The sequence below is a fragment of the Papaver somniferum genome, unplaced genomic scaffold (assembly GCF_003573695.1).
Source record: "Papaver somniferum cultivar HN1 unplaced genomic scaffold, ASM357369v1 unplaced-scaffold_85, whole genome shotgun sequence".
In the NCBI taxonomy this organism is placed as follows: Eukaryota; Viridiplantae; Streptophyta; class Magnoliopsida; order Ranunculales; family Papaveraceae; genus Papaver; species Papaver somniferum.
In genome coordinates this window covers 111,185-127,848 of record NW_020651526.1, presented here as the reverse complement: position 1 = coordinate 127,848, position 16,664 = coordinate 111,185, and the positions used below count along the sequence as shown (strand labels likewise).

The 16,664-nt window shown below is 40.2% G+C and overlaps 1 protein-coding gene across 1 annotated transcript; it reads right to left on the bottom strand.

Moving 5' to 3' along the window:
* Positions 1-12,515: 12,515 nt before the first annotated feature.
* LOC113346000 (UPF0481 protein At3g47200-like) lies at positions 12,516-15,372 on the bottom strand. Its single transcript, XM_026589621.1, has 3 exons — positions 14,920-15,372; positions 14,126-14,545; positions 12,516-12,695 (listed from the first exon to the last, which is right to left on the bottom strand). Exons 1-3 carry the CDS (start codon positions 15,370-15,372, stop codon positions 12,516-12,518), a joined length of 1,053 nt encoding a protein of 350 aa, XP_026445406.1.
* Positions 15,373-16,664: the final 1,292 nt, after the last annotated feature.

Sequence of the window (16,664 nt, the reverse complement as noted above, 5' to 3'; positions counted from 1 at the left end):
TAAGAATTCAGGCATTACTGTAGTTCAGAACGACAAGAATGAGTTAGTCCCTTCACGTACAACCACAGGATGGCGAGTATGTATCGACTACAGAAAGTTGAACACAGTAACTAGGAAGGATCACTTCCCGCTCCCTTTCATAGACCAAATGCTAGAACGTGTGTCTGGACACAGTCACTACTGTTTTCTAGATGGCTTTTCCGGTTATAACCAAATTCACATTGCACCAGAAGATCAGGAAAAAACTACGTTCACGTGTCCCTTTGGGACATTTGCTTATAAACGCATGCCCTTTGGGTTTTGTAATGCACCTGCTACTTTTCAGCGTTGCATGATGAGCATTTTTTCTGATATGATAGATAGTTTTCTCGAGATCTTCATGGATGATTTCTCCGTGTTCGGTTCTTCGTTTGATAAATGTTTAAGACATCTTACCCTTGTGTTGTCCAGATGTAAGAAAAGGAACCTTGTTCTAAATTGGGAAAAGTGCCATTTTATGGTGAATTCAGGAATAGTTCTAGGACACATCATCTCGGAAAAAGGCATTGAAGTAGATAAAGCTAAAGTAGACCTCATCCGACATTTACCAAAACCCCGCTCTGTGAGGGAAATTCGATCATTTTTAGGTCATGTTGGTTTTTACCGGCGATTCATCAAAGACTTTAGCAAAATCTCAAGACCTCTGTGTAGTCTACTCGCCAAAGATGTTACCTTCAATTTCGATGATGCTTGTGTGAAAGCTTGGGAGGAATTAAAAACTCTTCTCACCGCCGCTCCTATAGTCCGACCACCCAACTGGGAACTACCGTTTGAACTCATGTGTGATGCCTCTGATTATGCTGTTGGTGCTGTTTTAGGACAGCGTGTTGATAGACTACCATACATGATATACTACGCTAGCAAAACCCTTAATGATACTCAACTCAATTACACAACTACCGAGAAGGAATTGCTTGCTGTCGTTTTCGCATTAGACAAGTTTAGATCTTATCTCATAGGATCTAAGATCATCATATACACTGACCATGCGGCTTTGAAGTATCTTCTTTCCAAGAAGGATGCTAAAGCTCGCCTTATTCGATGGATACTCTTATTACAGGAATTCGATCTCGAAATCCGTGATAAGAAAGGTTGTGAGAATGTGGTTGCTGATCATTTGTCTAGATTAACCATTGAGTCTATTGATGACTCCATGCTAATCAGAGAATTATTTCCTGATGAGCAATTGATGTCTGTGTCAAACCTTCCTTGGTTTGCCGACATCGTTAACTACCTTGCTGCAGGTAGGATGCCCTCACATTGGTCGAGACAAGACCGCTATAAGTTCTTGGATGAAGTTAAACATTTCCTTTGGGATGACCCATATTTTTTTAAGTACTGCCCGGACCAAATCATTAGGAGATGTGTCCCCAACACTGAACAGAAAGATGTGATATCTTTCTGTCATGACCAAGCATGTGGAGGCCATTTCAGTGCCAAGAAAACCGCTGCAAAGATCTTGCAGTGTGGATTCTATTGGCCATCATTGTTCAAGGATTGCCATGATTATTGTGTTGCTTGTGAACGCTGTCAAAAGCTAGGAAGCATTTCGAGGAGAAACATGATGCCATTGAACCCCATTTTGATTGTGGAGATTTTTGATGTTTGGGGGATCGACTTCATGGGTCCATTCCCTATTTCTGACGGTAGATTGTACATCCTAGTCGCAGTTGATTACGTTTCCAAGTGGGTAGAAGCCATAGCAACCAGAACAAATGACCACAAGGTGGTACTTTCATTTCTAAAGGAAAACATATTTGCACGTTTTGGTACCCCTAGAGCTATCATCAGTGACGGCGGTTCACATTTTCGTAACAAGTACTTTGAGTCTTTAGTACGCAAGTATGGCATAACTCACAAGGTTGCTACTCCGTACCACCCTCAGACGAGTGGACAAGTAGAAGTTTCTAATATGGAAATTAAGAACATTCTGGAGAAGACGGTCAACCCGTCCAAGAAAGATTGGTCATTAAGATTGAATGATTCTTTGTGGGCCTATAGAACAGCTTATAATACACCAATTGGCATGTCCCCCTATCGTCTAGTGTATGGAAAGTCGTGCCATCTACCTGTGGAATTAGAACATCGTGCCTACTGGGCAATCAAAGAGCTGAACTTCTCTCTGGACGAAGCTGGAATTCAAAAGAAACTTCAACTCAACGAGTTGGAAGAATTGAGAAATGAGGCTTATGATAGTGCCAAGTTATATAAGCAGAAGATGAAGATGTTTCATGATAAGCGTATTCTGCGCAAATCCTTCACTCCTGGACAGAAAGTTTTGCTGTATGACTCCCGGTTACATCTTTTTCCGGGAAAACTGCGTTCCAGATGGAAGGGTCCGTTCCTAGTACGCACAGTTTACCCTCATGGAGCTGTGGAGCTAGAAGATGTCTCCAACAAGAACATTTTCAAAGTCAATGGGCAGAGATTGAAGCCATTCCTTGAACCATTTCCACCCGACATTGAAACAACCAACCTGGAGGACCCGGTCTATGTGGACTAAACTGGTCCACTCTTTCCCTAAATAACCATAAAGTTTTCCAAATGTTTCCCTAAAAACCAAAATTTTTCTTTTTCCCATCAAAACCAAATGTCTCCCGACAAAACCAAATTTTTCCCAAAAAGTCCAATCCCATTAAAAACAAAATTTTCTTGTAGATAATGTGTTAGTTAAATTTCCTTTTGTATATATTTTGTGCTCATCCATTGTGACTCCGAATATGTTGGAGTTTTGCCTTGGATAACGGAGTTTTAATCGAGCTTTCGTCGTACAATCGGGTATTCTCTCTCCTTTTACTCTACTCAGCATGTTGGTGGACCCGGAGGAGTGTGAAAATAAAGCGCAATAAAAACGCGGGTCTACAGTAATACCGCAAGTGCACGGTCGTCAGTTGTAGCTCGTGCAAGTACGGGTCGATCCACAGAGACTGGGTGTGTTTTGGAGTTTCTAGCTATTTTGGGTTCTAAATTGCTGTTGGGCTTTGAATGGTCAATGGGCTTTGAGTACTAATGGGTTTTGATAACAATAGGCTTTTGATTAAGCCTTTGCTTTCAAAGTAAAAGTAAGATGGGCTTGACCTTTGGGCTTTGGAATGAACTGAGCATTGGGCTCAGTTGGCTGGATACTGAAATGATCTGGGCTTGGTAGTATTTTGATGTGAACTGGGCCTTTGGGCCTTTGAGGGACTGAACTTCAAATGTAGCAGTGAACCGAGCTTGGCTTTTGAAGTGGGCTTTTGCCTTTCCCTAGCAGTAGCTGTGATCTGGGCTTGGCTTAGTAATGAGCTTGGGATTTTAGCCTTTGGTTTCAACCCTAACAGTGTGCAATGGGCTTAAAGAGTTTTTGGTCAAGAAGAAAAGAAGTGACCAGGAGAGACAGGTAACAGTGAGCAACAATGGCTCTAGGCCAAAACAGCAAAGATAGAGGAAGAAGGCAGTGAGGCAATAATACAAAGGCAGTTAACCTAAGGCAAAGACAATGAAGAAAATTAAACAAGACAATGACTAAACAGCAAAGAACTAAACAACAATGCACTAAACAAAGCAGTGACAAAAGATTGTGAAAGTGATGAAGATAGTAGTGAAATAATGAGGCAATGGATGATAAAACAATAAACACAAGGTAATAGTGAAGTAAATGTGACAGTACAATGAAACTACAAGAACAATGGAAGTAAACCAAGGCCTAAGCCAAGGGCAGGGGAGATGGTGAAGGTGAAATGGTGAAGGTGAGCCTAGGCATACTACTAGAGTGGGAAGAGAACTAGTTTGCTCACAGTCACTAGTGAGCACTAGTTTCTCCCCAATGCTCAATCAACTCAATGCTCTAAGGCTTCTAGCCTAACATTCCATCACTTCACAAAACATGTATCACATGACAGGTACATTAACATTACATGGAACACAAACATCAACAGGAACATGCACTAGGAAAATTGAAGAAACTAAACATCACAGTGAACAACAAGATAGACGGCAACAAAACAATACATGAACATTTAAACATTAACAGCACACATTAACAGGAACAGAGAACAAAATGGAGAAACTCAGAACAGAACTTAATATGAACAGAAGAAAAAAAATGAACATTTAACAGAACTAAGTTCTGGACGCCGGCTATTCCAGGCATAAGCCAATTTCACACCCAACACCTTCTATTTATACAAGCAAGCAAAAACCTAAAAATCCCCAAAATATCAGAGAATTAGGGTTTCACCAAAAAGTGAAATTGACTCACCTAACCTACTGATAACAGCCCTCATACGTCGACCCATGCCTCTTATTCTTCTCCTGATGCAACCCATGCCTTCAATTTGTACATGCAAGCTCAATCCCAAAAATCCCCAAATTAACAGTAAAATTAGGGTTTTGATTTTTTTACTCACCAACTGTGATAAGACGAGTCCGTCTTCAAACCATGCTTCTTCTACCTTCTCTGCTCCTTCCCATGCCTTCAATTTCTTTTTCTAGCTCGACATATTTCACTAATCTCTCCTCTAGGGTTTCTGAAAAGGAAGAGAGAATGGTGAAATAGGTAGGTAGAAGGGTAGGATGATGATGGGTTTCGATTGGTGAGAGCCATGATGGCTTTTGGTGGTTGTGGCAGAGGTATGGTGGCGGAATGGGTGTTGCAGTTGCAGCTCTGCAACTGTCGGGTGGAGGAGAAGAAGAAAGAAAGAGGAGAAAAATGGGTCGACAGTTTAGGGTATAGGGTATCCGTTTTTAGGGTGTTGAGCGGGCGCATCAAAGTTAGATGTTGGCGAAGCTGAGCCACTGGAATCGAAGCTGGTAGGTGAATCGGACGGCTCCGCCTGAAGAGGCTGGTATCGACCGTCGGATTGGATCCATCTCATCATACGATGGTCGCTCCTTCATCGCGCATCAAAATCTGAAGCTCCTATCAAACACCTTAGTGCCCAAATTCCAAGCCATCAGATTAGATTGCAGCGGCGCCAAAAACTTGGTGTATAAGGAAAGAAGTACCTAAACTAGCCTGGGGTCCACCATCTCCCCTGCCCTTGGCTTAGGCCTTGGTTTACTTCCATTGTTCTTGTAGTTTCATTATACTGTCACATTTACTTCACTATTACCTTGTGTTTATTGTTTTATCATCCATTGCCTCATTATTTCACTACTATCTTCATCACTTTCACAATCTTTTGTCACTGCTTTGTTTAGTGCATTGTTGTTTAGTTCTTTGCTGTTTAGTCATTGTCTTGTTTAATTTTCTTCATTGTCTTTGCCTTAGGTTAACTGCCTTTGTATTATTGCCTCACTGCCTTCTTCCTCTATCTTTGCTGTTTTGGCCTAGAGCCATTGTTGCTCACTGTTACCTGTCTCTCCTGGTCACTTCTTTTCTTCTTGACCAAAAACTCTTTAAGCCCATTGCACACTGTTAGGGTTGAAACCAAAGGAAAAAGCCAAGCTCGGTTCACTGCTACATTTGAAGTTCAGTCCCTCAAAGGCCCAAAGGCCCAGTTCACATCAAAATACTACCAAGCCCAGATCATTTCAGTATCCAGCCAACTGAGCCCAAGGCTCAGTTCATTCCAAATCCCAAAGGTCAAGCCCATCTTACTTTTACTTTGAAAGCAAAGGTTTAATCAAAAGCCTATTGTTATCAAAACCCATTAGTACTCAAAGCCCATTGACCATTCAAAGCCCAACAGCAATTTAGAAACCCAAAATAGCTACACACTCCAAAACACACCCAGTCTCTGTGGATCGACCCGTACTTGCACGAGCTACAACCGACGACCGTGCACTTGCGGTATTACTGTAGGCCCGTTTTCATTTCGCTTTAATTTTCACGCCTTCCCGGGTCCACCAAGTTTTTGGCGCCGCTACCGGGGAAGTTGGTGTATAAGGAAAGAAGTACCTAAACTAGCCTGCAAGTGCACAGGGAAGTTGAAGCAAGAAAAAGTAAATAAGGGTTTTGTCCACAGGGACTTGGAGGATTTGCTAAAGTTTTCTAAATTTCTAAGGTTATCTGAGTTCAAAGGAAGGTACTAAGGCTTTTGATTCCACTACTTGACCCTAGGCTAAGGAAATTATGATGCAATGTATGTCTTGTTCTTTCCTGAAAGATTACAATGAGGATTCTACTAACTATCCTAGCCAAATTACCCCTAGCATCAGTTGTCTTTAATCAGCACAACTAATCACAGGCATTTAGCTTCTCTAGCTAGTTTGGCTTAAGGCAATCTCTCTAGTGGATTGAATTCTTGGCCAAAGACCTAGCTCCACTCCTAGTATCAGCTGTCTTCTAACAGCACAGGTGATCACAAGCAGGTATCCCAAATGACTAAGCATTCATCCTAAGGCAATTCAGCTCAATAAAAGAACATACAAATACATTAACATTCCTAGCATATGATCAAGAGCTTCCTCTAAGCCCTAGCAAGTTAATTAGAACATGGACATGCTTGTAATCATGATACTAACAGGTATAAACATGCTCCACATTACACATCATACAATTCACATTCAACTTTTATGCATAAGAGAGATTCAACATGAATTGAAAATGAACTGCAAATATTGCTCACTGGCTAGCCCAGAGATCAAAATTACACACACCACAGTCCCCTTTTTATACCCAATTTACATTTTAGGGTTCTTACACCCAATTCCCAAATTTACCCAATTGAACAGTAAAATTAGGTATATGATTTTACCTAATGTAATGGGTCTAATTCGAACCCACATCCCTATTCTAGCTCCTCCATGCCTTCCTAACAGAAAATTAGGGTTTTCTATAAATATCCCCAAAAATTGAGAAATTAGGGTTTTTTTGAAAGTTGAGAAATCTCACCTAATTCTCTGAATTTTTCTTCGACCCATGCTTTATCTTCTTCTTTTGCTCCCTGTTCCGCTGTCAATTGCCGTGTCTAGCTTGAATTGCTTCATCAACTCCACACCCTAGGGTTCAGTGGCGTGAGTGTGGGTTTGATGAAATAATTTTGGCTAGGTGAATAGGTTTTGCAGTATGGGATGATGGGTTTACTGAATTGGAGGTGGTTAGGTGGTTATGGAGTAGGTGGTGGCGATGGCAGTGGCGAGGTGGTAGCAGGTGAGGTATGGTGGTGGTGGTAGGTCTGCAAATAGGGTGGAGAAGAAGGAGGAGGTCGATAGAATGGGAAGAAGGGGCTGTTTGGCTAGGTCATAGGGTTCGGTCACTATGGTGTGTAGCGAGATCATCGAGTTCGATGTTCGGCGAAGCTGAGCGGTGGATGGTGGAATTTGGAAGGAATCGAACGGCGTCAAGGATACTGGATTAAGCGACCGTTGGATTGCGAGATACAACGAATTTAACGGCACTAGATGGAGTTAGGTGTTGTAGTGTTAAGCGGAAGTATCGAGGTTTGATGCGCCGACAAAGAAGCGACCGTAGGATGCAGATGCGATCCAATCTGACGGTCGGGAATGGAGGCGGGTATGGATATAGAAAATGGGTTTGGGTAAGGGTTTTGGGCCTTGGGTATGCCAAGCCCATATCTTCTTCAAGAACAATTCTTCCTTCTTGAGCCCATTCCTAGCTTTTTGGACGTGCGCTCCATTCTTTGCGGCTTCCTTGCGTAATTTCTTCCGGCTTTTCACTACTCTTCAGCTCTTTTCTGCTCCGCAAGTCATCCAGACTTTATTTATTACCTAAAAATGCAAAATTAATTAAGAAAAATATTTATTCTTGAAAACAAGGAAAATACAGAATATGGGATAAAATGTAGAATTAATGCACAAAAGATAAGTTAAATGCCAAGAAAAATATATAGAAATATGCACTTTTTAGCACTCATCGCATGTTCCTCTTCATATATTGTTTTATAATTCTTTCCATATTTTGAAACATTGAGGACAATGTTTAGTTTAGGTTTGGGGGTATAGAGTAGATACCACGATAATATGCCATAATTGAAAACAAAACTCCATCTTTTTGAAAAAATTGAAAAATTCCAAAAAAAAATTGAAAAATCAAAATAAAAAATTAAAAATTGAAAAAAAAAAACATAAAAATGGAGCTCATTTACCTTGAAATGTTGACTCTTGTGCAAATATGTAATTATTAGGAGTCTTAGTCTAGATATTTAGGCACCCTGATTCTAGCACAATTCACATAGTGATAAGAAATTTGCACGCGCACGATCTACCAATACATGTATGGCCTCGATCTTCAAGGTGTTTGATAGGAAGTCACGATTGCCAATCACTTTAGAATACTGAACGAAACTTGACTAGCTTGTTCTTTGGTTGGTTGGGATAGAAGGTGGAGGTTACATTAAGAAAGACAACCATCGAATTTAACTGGGTGCATCAAAAAGGGCTACCTCTTGCAAAGTGTCATGTAATTTTTTTGTTTCTTTTTGTTATATATCAAAAGAGCTACCATATGTAAAAATCAATTTCAAGTTCTTGTGCAAAAAAAAAACAAAAAAAAAACGATGTATATATTCAGAAAAATACAAAAAAATCAAGTATTTATCAATTCCATTCTCTCTTGTTCCAAAAATAAAAGAGAGTAGTCAATGTAAATAAGAGTCATGTAAAGAGTCATCTTTTATGTTTTATTGTAATAAGCAAGGAAGGGTGTATGCCATTGATGTACAACGCGAGTAATTGTGAAATACCTCCAACTCATTCACAATTCTCGTAAAGTCCGGACAGCTAGCTAGATTTCGACCTTGGTTCTTAGCCTGAGAAACTATCTCTTGGTGATTAGTAGTCATAACATCCGATCTTTCTTTACACATGTGTAGATACACTTTACACTCTTATCACATGTCTTTATTTGTTATCAGTGCTAGGATTGTGCCTTCGATAGCTAGATTGACATCTCCATTTTGCTGTGAGCTTAACTGACTTGCACATGTCACATTTGATGGAATCTGAGCTTATATTTTGTCCTTAGGTTTTGTAGGCACACCTCTGGTAAACCTTCACGAGACTTCAACTCGTCCACTAGGGACACTTAGTGGTTTAAAAGGCTTAGTGCATACGCTAAATGCATTCGAGAGACCAGCGACAGTGGTATAGGTAGGATTTCCTTAGTTTTGTTTTACTTGAGGACAAGTAAAATTCAGGTTTGGGGGTATTTGATGAGTTCCAAATATTGTATATATTTATCCCTTTTTGTTGGCATTTAACTCATCTTTTGTGCAGTAATTCTACATTTTATCCCATATTCTGTATTTTCATTGTTTTCAAGAATAAATATTTTTCTTACTTAATTTTGCATTTTTAGGTAATAAATAAAGTTTGGATGAATAGAAGAGTGGAAAAGAGCAGAAAAGTAGTGAAAAGCCGGGAGGAATTACACAAGGAAGCCGCGAAGAATGTTGTGCACAAGACCAAAAGGCTAGAAGTGGGCTTGAAGAAGAAGAATTGTCCTTAAAGAAGATATGGGCTTGGCATACCCAAGGCCCAAAACCCTTACTCAAACACATTTCCACTATCCAAGCCCGTCTCGGATTTCAGCCGTCAGATCGAAGCATTTCAGCATCCTACGGTCGCTCCATCATCGCACATCAACCTCCGAAGCCCCCGCTTTACATCGCAACGCCCATCTCCATCTTGGGTCGTCCGTTTTGCTACATCCCTTCATCCGACGGTCGCTCCACGCTTACCTCCGTATCGCCGTTGGATCCACCTACCATCTTCCCATCCATCGCTCCTTGTCGCAGATCATCAAACTCCGCTGCACCTGCTTCACACCCTAGCAACCGAACACCTACACCCCAAACAAACAGACCCTAATCCCATTTCCATCGAGTTCTTCCCCTTCTTCCCAAAAATTTGCAGAGCTCTGCAACTCCATCACCACCATCTCTTCCATCTCCACCTCGAACACCACCACTACCACCTTCCCCCGACAAACTCAGGAGTCAATCACCACCCTTGTCTCTCCCTTTCTCGTCTGTAGCATCGAGTCCTGATGCTGCAAACTCGACAGTGAGAGAAGCTAGGGTTCACAGAGGTCTAGGGCTAGGACAACAGCGCAACAAGAGCTAGAGGAGGAGCAGTAGGAGCAAGTGGAAGCATGGGTCAGCGCTCAATTGCAGAGGAGACAACGAATTCAGAGGGTACGGTGAGTTTTCCCCAATTTCCCAAGAACCCTAATTTTATCAAATTTGGGGGAAAACATTGTAAACCCTAATTGAATGTTTTGGGTATAAATAGAGTTGTAGGATGAGTGTATAAAGCATCTCTGGGCTAGCCAGTGAACAATATTTGCAACCAATTTTCATTATCCAAATTCCTTTTTAGCTACAGTTGATTGTGTGCAATTTGTGTGTATGTCGTATCTTAATTTAGCTTATTTGATGAATGCTGTAGTTGTACTCATGTCTAGCATGAGCTAATTCACTGCAACTAAGGCTCTGATGAAGCCTAGTGCACTGTTAGATGATGCATGGTTAGGATAGTTTTCTTGATGCCTGTTTGCTTGAGCAATGGGAAGTACTCAGTGCTCTGGCATGCCTGTGATTGATTGTGCTGTCAAAAGACAGTCAATGCTAGGGGCATATCAGTGAGCAAGCTGATTTTCATCCCATTCTAGATGTATGCATAGGATTTCCAACTCAACCTAGATTGCATTGCTTGATTAGGGCACAAGGTGGATTCAATTGCCTTAGTAACTTCACACAGTTCTGCATCTTTCTCCTTTTCTGTCACTGTTGCTCAATACCTTTGCCTGCCTTTGTTTCACTACCACTGTTACCTTTCCTTGCTCACTGCTATAGTGCTTTGCATCCATTGATAGCTTAGGATAACTTCTTGTATGATCCCACTCCCTGTGGACAAACCCCTGCTCATCCCTATACTATAAAATTTGGCCTTGTATACTTGCAAGAGTTTTGTGTGCTCCCCATTTTCACACCACTACCTACATGATTGTTGTATTGCCTTTCTCTATATTTCTTTTCGTACATTTCCTGGTCTCTTCTACTCATTGCTACTTGCTTGTGTTTATCTTCTGGTTTTGTCTTCTCTTGACTTCCTTGAGATGTACTTGCAACCGCATTCGCTATCCTTGGTAGTAATCTTGCATTTCCCTCATTTTCCCACAAGTTCTGCCATTGTATTTTATCCTTTAACCTGAATATCTGCGTATACAAAAAATCAGTAGGGAAAAGTGCGTTAATGAACGCTAGGATGAAGTTTCTTTCTTACACTCTTCTTGCCATTTCGCTACACAAATTCCTCCAACGCGTGGTCAAGTTGCATAAGCTTTCATTAGTTCTTCTCCTTAGGATGAATACCATCTGTATTCCTGGTCGTAACATGTTTTTGCTGATATAAGCCCCCCAGAATATGCTTTTTGGATGATGAAACGATCTTATAGATCCCACTGGTAGCCCTTCCAACCATTTCAAAGACTCTCCTGTTAAGCTGGCAGGGAAATATTTGCATAGTACCGCATCATTATCCTCCCATTGCAATAAAGATAGGTTATACGCCGTAATATGCTGAACTTCAGATGAAGTTCCATCAAAAATATTAGTAAATATAGGTAATGTGCACTTTTTTAGTAACCCCGCGAGTTGTATCCGCCGCACAAATGGTGATTTTCCCGCTTCTTTTAGCTGCCTCTTTCCTCTTATGTTTTCCTGCGAACATCATTGTTCTTATTTCTGCTAATTATCTTAAGATCGTCTCGTTGATGTTCTGATTCTCATTTTGTTTCATTGGTATTTTCAGTCTTTCATGCCTTACTTTGTTCTCGTGTCTATTTTGACGCATCGCTTCTTGGAGTTCTTGCTCTTCTGCGGCTTCTCTTCAGCGTCTGCGTCTTTCATTTATGACGTTTAACAGCGCGTTAGTACATCTTCAGTTTCCTCTGCACGGTGAAGATGCAGATTCTGATATCACATTTGCACTCTCCCATGTACTATTCTCCTCGCTTCTTCCGAATCATCTTCCTCATCATCTTCATGTCGAACATGTTTTTCCTAGGCTACGTATCTATCATCTTTCTGATTACCGCATCTTTCATTTCTTTCATTGATACGTGCGACATTATTCCTTTCTTCCTCCTCTGTGTGTTTGTGATGATTACGTAGCCTTTCTCTTCTTTTGATGATTATTCTTGCCTGCTCTACATCATCGTCCTTCCTTCGGTAATAATTAATGCGGTTATGTTCGCCCTGTTGTTCATTTCGATTATCTATGGGATACCCTTCTACGCGTTGATATTCGCCTTCTTGCTCATTTAGATTACCGATTGGTTGTCTCTCCACGCGATTACGACCGCGTTCTTCCTGTATATTATCGCCTATATGAAAATGTTTAACAAAGTTGTTATTTAATATCTGTTTATTTCCATTGTATCTTCGTCTACGCCTTGACGTGCTCCTGCCTGTCCTTGATCTTAACCTTGCACGTGTTGTTCTTGATTTGTTCCTTGACCTCTGCTCTTGTAATATGTTGTTTTCTTCTCGTAATTCATCGTTTTGACGCGTTAAATTCGCTCGTTCTTCTTATTCTCTCTTTCTTTCATCATCTAATCTTTGCCTAAGATCCTCCTTTGTCATGTTTTCTTCGCTTTCTGCACATGGTCCTTCCTCCCGTGTTCTTTCTTCGTCTTCTTCTACGGTATCTGTATCTTTTGTATGAACAGTAATCTCATTGTAATTCTTGCGGTTGTTCTCTTCCTGTATCTGCTAGATCAGAGATGGAACTTGTCAGGGTTGATTGTTTCCTACGCCCATCCTTGATGATTCTGCATTTTTTCCTCTTCGTATCCCTGCGATTCTCCTACTCCTCCTGATTGTTGTTACGTGCTCCCCTGTGGATTATTGCCTCACCATCTTGTGTCCCTGAAATGATATCTTCTTTTGACAAAATAAAAGGTACCCTTCAAAGATCTGAAAAAGGTTAACAACAAAAACTATTTTCCTGAGATGAAAACTTCGGTTTCGTTTTACAGATCTAAAATTCGGAAATTCTCAAAATCTTACGAAAACAACGAGTTTTTTTTTTTTTGAAAACAAAATAAATAACTGCTTAGAAACAACTCTGGAAATTTTCACAACCAAGTAACATATTTTCCACTTGTCCAAGTTATTTCTAGCGCCAAAATGTAGTTGCAGAAATTCCTACAACTAACATCCAAGTAATAACTTATGAAAGATTCTAAGAAACCACGGTGAAATAATCAAAATCCTTTTATCAAAATTAGAAAAAGGATAAACGAGACAATGAAAAACCCTAATTTGAAAAACAAATAACTTTCTCTCTTCTAAATATCTTATCTAAGCTCACCAAAATAGATCTCTATACTACAAAGGTATCTGGTCCCATAGTGGAGGATAGCTATAATAAAGCCCCTATTTGCGGATCTTCAGTGTGTCAATGTCGCTCTACTTTTTATATTACTACGCTGGACCTTTAACTGTCGCGCTGATCCTCACGCTTTTAGTGTGACTTGATTACGTCATCTTGTTCGTTATTAGGGATATGCTGACCGCGTTCTTTTTCGCTTGCTACTAAAATGATTATTTCACATAACTACTCGGTGTATGGTATTTTGCACCCACATTTTTAGGCCTGGTTTACAATTTTCCTTTTCAGAATGTAATTTTTGTAACCCCTTCCCACAATTGCTTTCTAAGACAAGATATCCATACAATTGGAGTAATCTGGTCCACTGGTCCACTGACTATAGACGTAACAACTGACGATCATGTAGCAATATGGACAACTGAAAGAGAAAACTAGAGATGTCAAACCCGAAATCCAAACGCACGTCTTATATATAAGGGAGAAACAAGAAAAGACACGATGGAATTAGTCTAAGACCATTCACTAGAAAACAATAATCTCAACTTGGTGTGTGCATCGGTCTACGTACTGGCCGTTATCAGAAAAAGCCCAAGGATCTTCTCCATTAATTACTTGCAGTATTTTCTTATGGCTTGTAAAACGCGGCTACTGAGTAACCTGTTTGTATTGCAGTGAGTATTAGAATAATTGTCCCTCCACAAAATAGTGTTACTATAAGTCTATATGCCTTTCTTCTCTTGGAAGTTTTTTTTCTTTTCATGGAAGTTTCTAGCTCTCTGCAGTAGTCCCTTATCTTTTTAACTACCTGAAAAGATCTATCATGAGTATCTCCTCGTGCATCATCTTTCTTGAGTTCCTTGTTCACTTTTAGAGCATCCTTGTCGCTCTTCATATAATTGATAATGACCCCTTCACGTCGGAGCAAATTAACATCATCAGCGGAGTGGACAATAGTGTCGATGAGGTAAATGTATGAGTTCAGATCCGTAGTGGTACCCCTTACCTGAACATCGTAAGCTCTTGAATTGAGGAAACTAACTATGCTCTGTTCATTTATTAGAAGGGAAGGCAGGTTCAAAGTCCCAGATTTACTGTCAAATGCCATACTGTCGTAGCTTTCAACCACTGTATACTTGATTGCATATTTCTGAAGAGCGGAAACAGATATTTTTCTGGCTAATCTATCTTCCACAATCCTAGGTTGAACATTGCCCTTTGCTCTCCCCTTCATATAAGCATCCAAGAAGTGATGTAGCCTGGCTGGATGTTGGCATTGGCATTGGTGTTGATTTCTGGCGGGACAGACATCATTATTGCACATAGGTTGAAATGTGTGTTCTGCATGAATCAAAACATGCAGTTGTGATCTTACTGACACATGAATCACTTTGTAAGAGTTCTCCGTTAAATACGTATTTAATATCATAAGCAAGGATTAAGAGTTATTGGAATAGTCATTAAGATTCCCAACATTTTTTTATTAAAAATTCCCAACATTTTTTTGAAAAATCATTAAACTAAAGTAGTTTCATGTGTGTCATTACCATTTATTTCATTTTATTTTATTGCATATATATTCTAATATGTTTTTTTTTTTACCTCTGGAAGTATTGTTTGATTAGGAGCCGCATGAGAAACAGCAAGCAGCTTATAGAGTACATTATACGGCACCTGGTTCTCCAACATCAATAAATCTTGCATGACATAGTTATAGCTCAAGGTATTTCCACGATGACCAAAGTAGGGGTCATTCCTAGCATAATCTTGAACATGTCTATTACCGCTGATGGCAGACAAATATTTCAAAAGGAAAATCCCATCCACCATCATGAGCCGAATGAAGTTCTCATTATCTTGCCATTCTAGCATCAGATCAAGCTTTTGGCGGTCGTAATGGTTCCTCAATTCAACCACACAAATTCTTAATTCTTGTAGGAAGGATTCTTTAGCCTTGCCACATCTCTTGAGGAAGTGAACCACTGCCCTTGTCTTGTGGGCTTGCATGGGCAGCAACTGCGGTTTTCCGTAATGATATGGACCGATGGACACCATACTTGCCTCATAGGCAGTTTGTTAAGAATCTGTGTATATTATTTCATATCTTTCAAAACTTATTACAAGCATATATATATATGTGCGACCACCTCTTAGAGTCCTACTAGAAATACATTCCATATCAGTCTCAGTTTCCTAGAATAAGTCTTTCCTAGACTTTCCTAGTATAAACACATTCCATATCAGTCTCAAACTTTCCTAGTTTATGTTCTAAGAGACATGTACGTCTGAGACCTTCCATATCAGTCTCAGACTTTCCTAATACCCCCCCTCAAGACGGAGCATGTAGGTCACAAATGCCCATCTTGGACAATAGACCATGAAACTGAGCTTTCCCCAACGACTTTGTGAATATATCCGCCAACTGTATTGTGGTAGGAGTATAAGAAGGTGAAATAATCTTCCTTATTATCGCATCCCTGACTAGATGACAGTCCACTTCAATGTGTTTCGTTCTTTCATGAAACACAGGGTTCTTCGCAATATATAACGCTGATTGACTATCACAAAGAAGACTCATTGCTTGTGTATGGTAAACTCCCAAATCTCGGAGTAATTGTTTCAACCATTTTAATTCACATGTAGCCGCCGCCATGGAACGATATTCTGCTTCAGCCGAGCTACGAGACACAGTTTGTTGCTTCTTAGTCTTCCAAGATACTGGTGAATCACCAAAAAGAACAAACCAACCCGTCAGTGAGCGTCTAGTTATAGGACAACTTGCCCAATCCGAATCACACCAACCTCTCAATTTGAAATTACTATCAGAGCGCAACAAAATTCCTTGTCCAGGATTCTTTTTCAAATATCGAACCACACGTAGTTCTGCTTCCCAATGCTCCAGTCTAGGTCGCTGCATAAACTGAGATAAGATATGCACTGAGTAAGCAAGATCTGGTCTGGTGACGGACAAATATATCAAACGCCCAACCAATCTTCTATATTTCTCTACATCACTAAGCAAATCTCCTGTTGCTAAGGCAAGACGATGATTTGTCTCCATAGGAAATTCTGCAGGTTTCGCACCCAATAAACCTGTTTCCATTATAATATCCAACGCATATTTTCTTTGGCATATGTAGAAACCCTTTTTACTACGTGCCACTTCCAATCCTAGGAAGTATTTCAACTTTCCTAAATCTTTCATCTTAAAACATTGACCCAAGTATGCTTTAAATTGTGTAAGCGCAACTAGATCATTTCCTGCAATAATCAAATCATCAACATACACCAGCACATTAAGTTGCATCTTTCCCTTTAGCATAGTAAAGAGAGAATAATCTGAGTAC

Excerpts from the sequence above, each read along its gene's own strand:
- LOC113346000 (XM_026589621.1), bottom strand. The coding sequence starts at position 15,372 with ATGGTGTCCATCGGTCCATATCATTACGGAAAACCGCAGTTGCTGCCC. Across the intron at positions 14,546-14,919 it reads ATCAAACAATACTTCCAGAG|GGGAGAGCAAAGGGCAATGT; the intron begins GTAAAAAAAAAA and ends GCTTATATGAAG. Across the intron at positions 12,696-14,125 it reads CTCATGATAGATCTTTTCAG|ATACAGGAAGAGAACAACCG; the intron begins GTAGTTAAAAAG and ends CTGATCTAGCAG.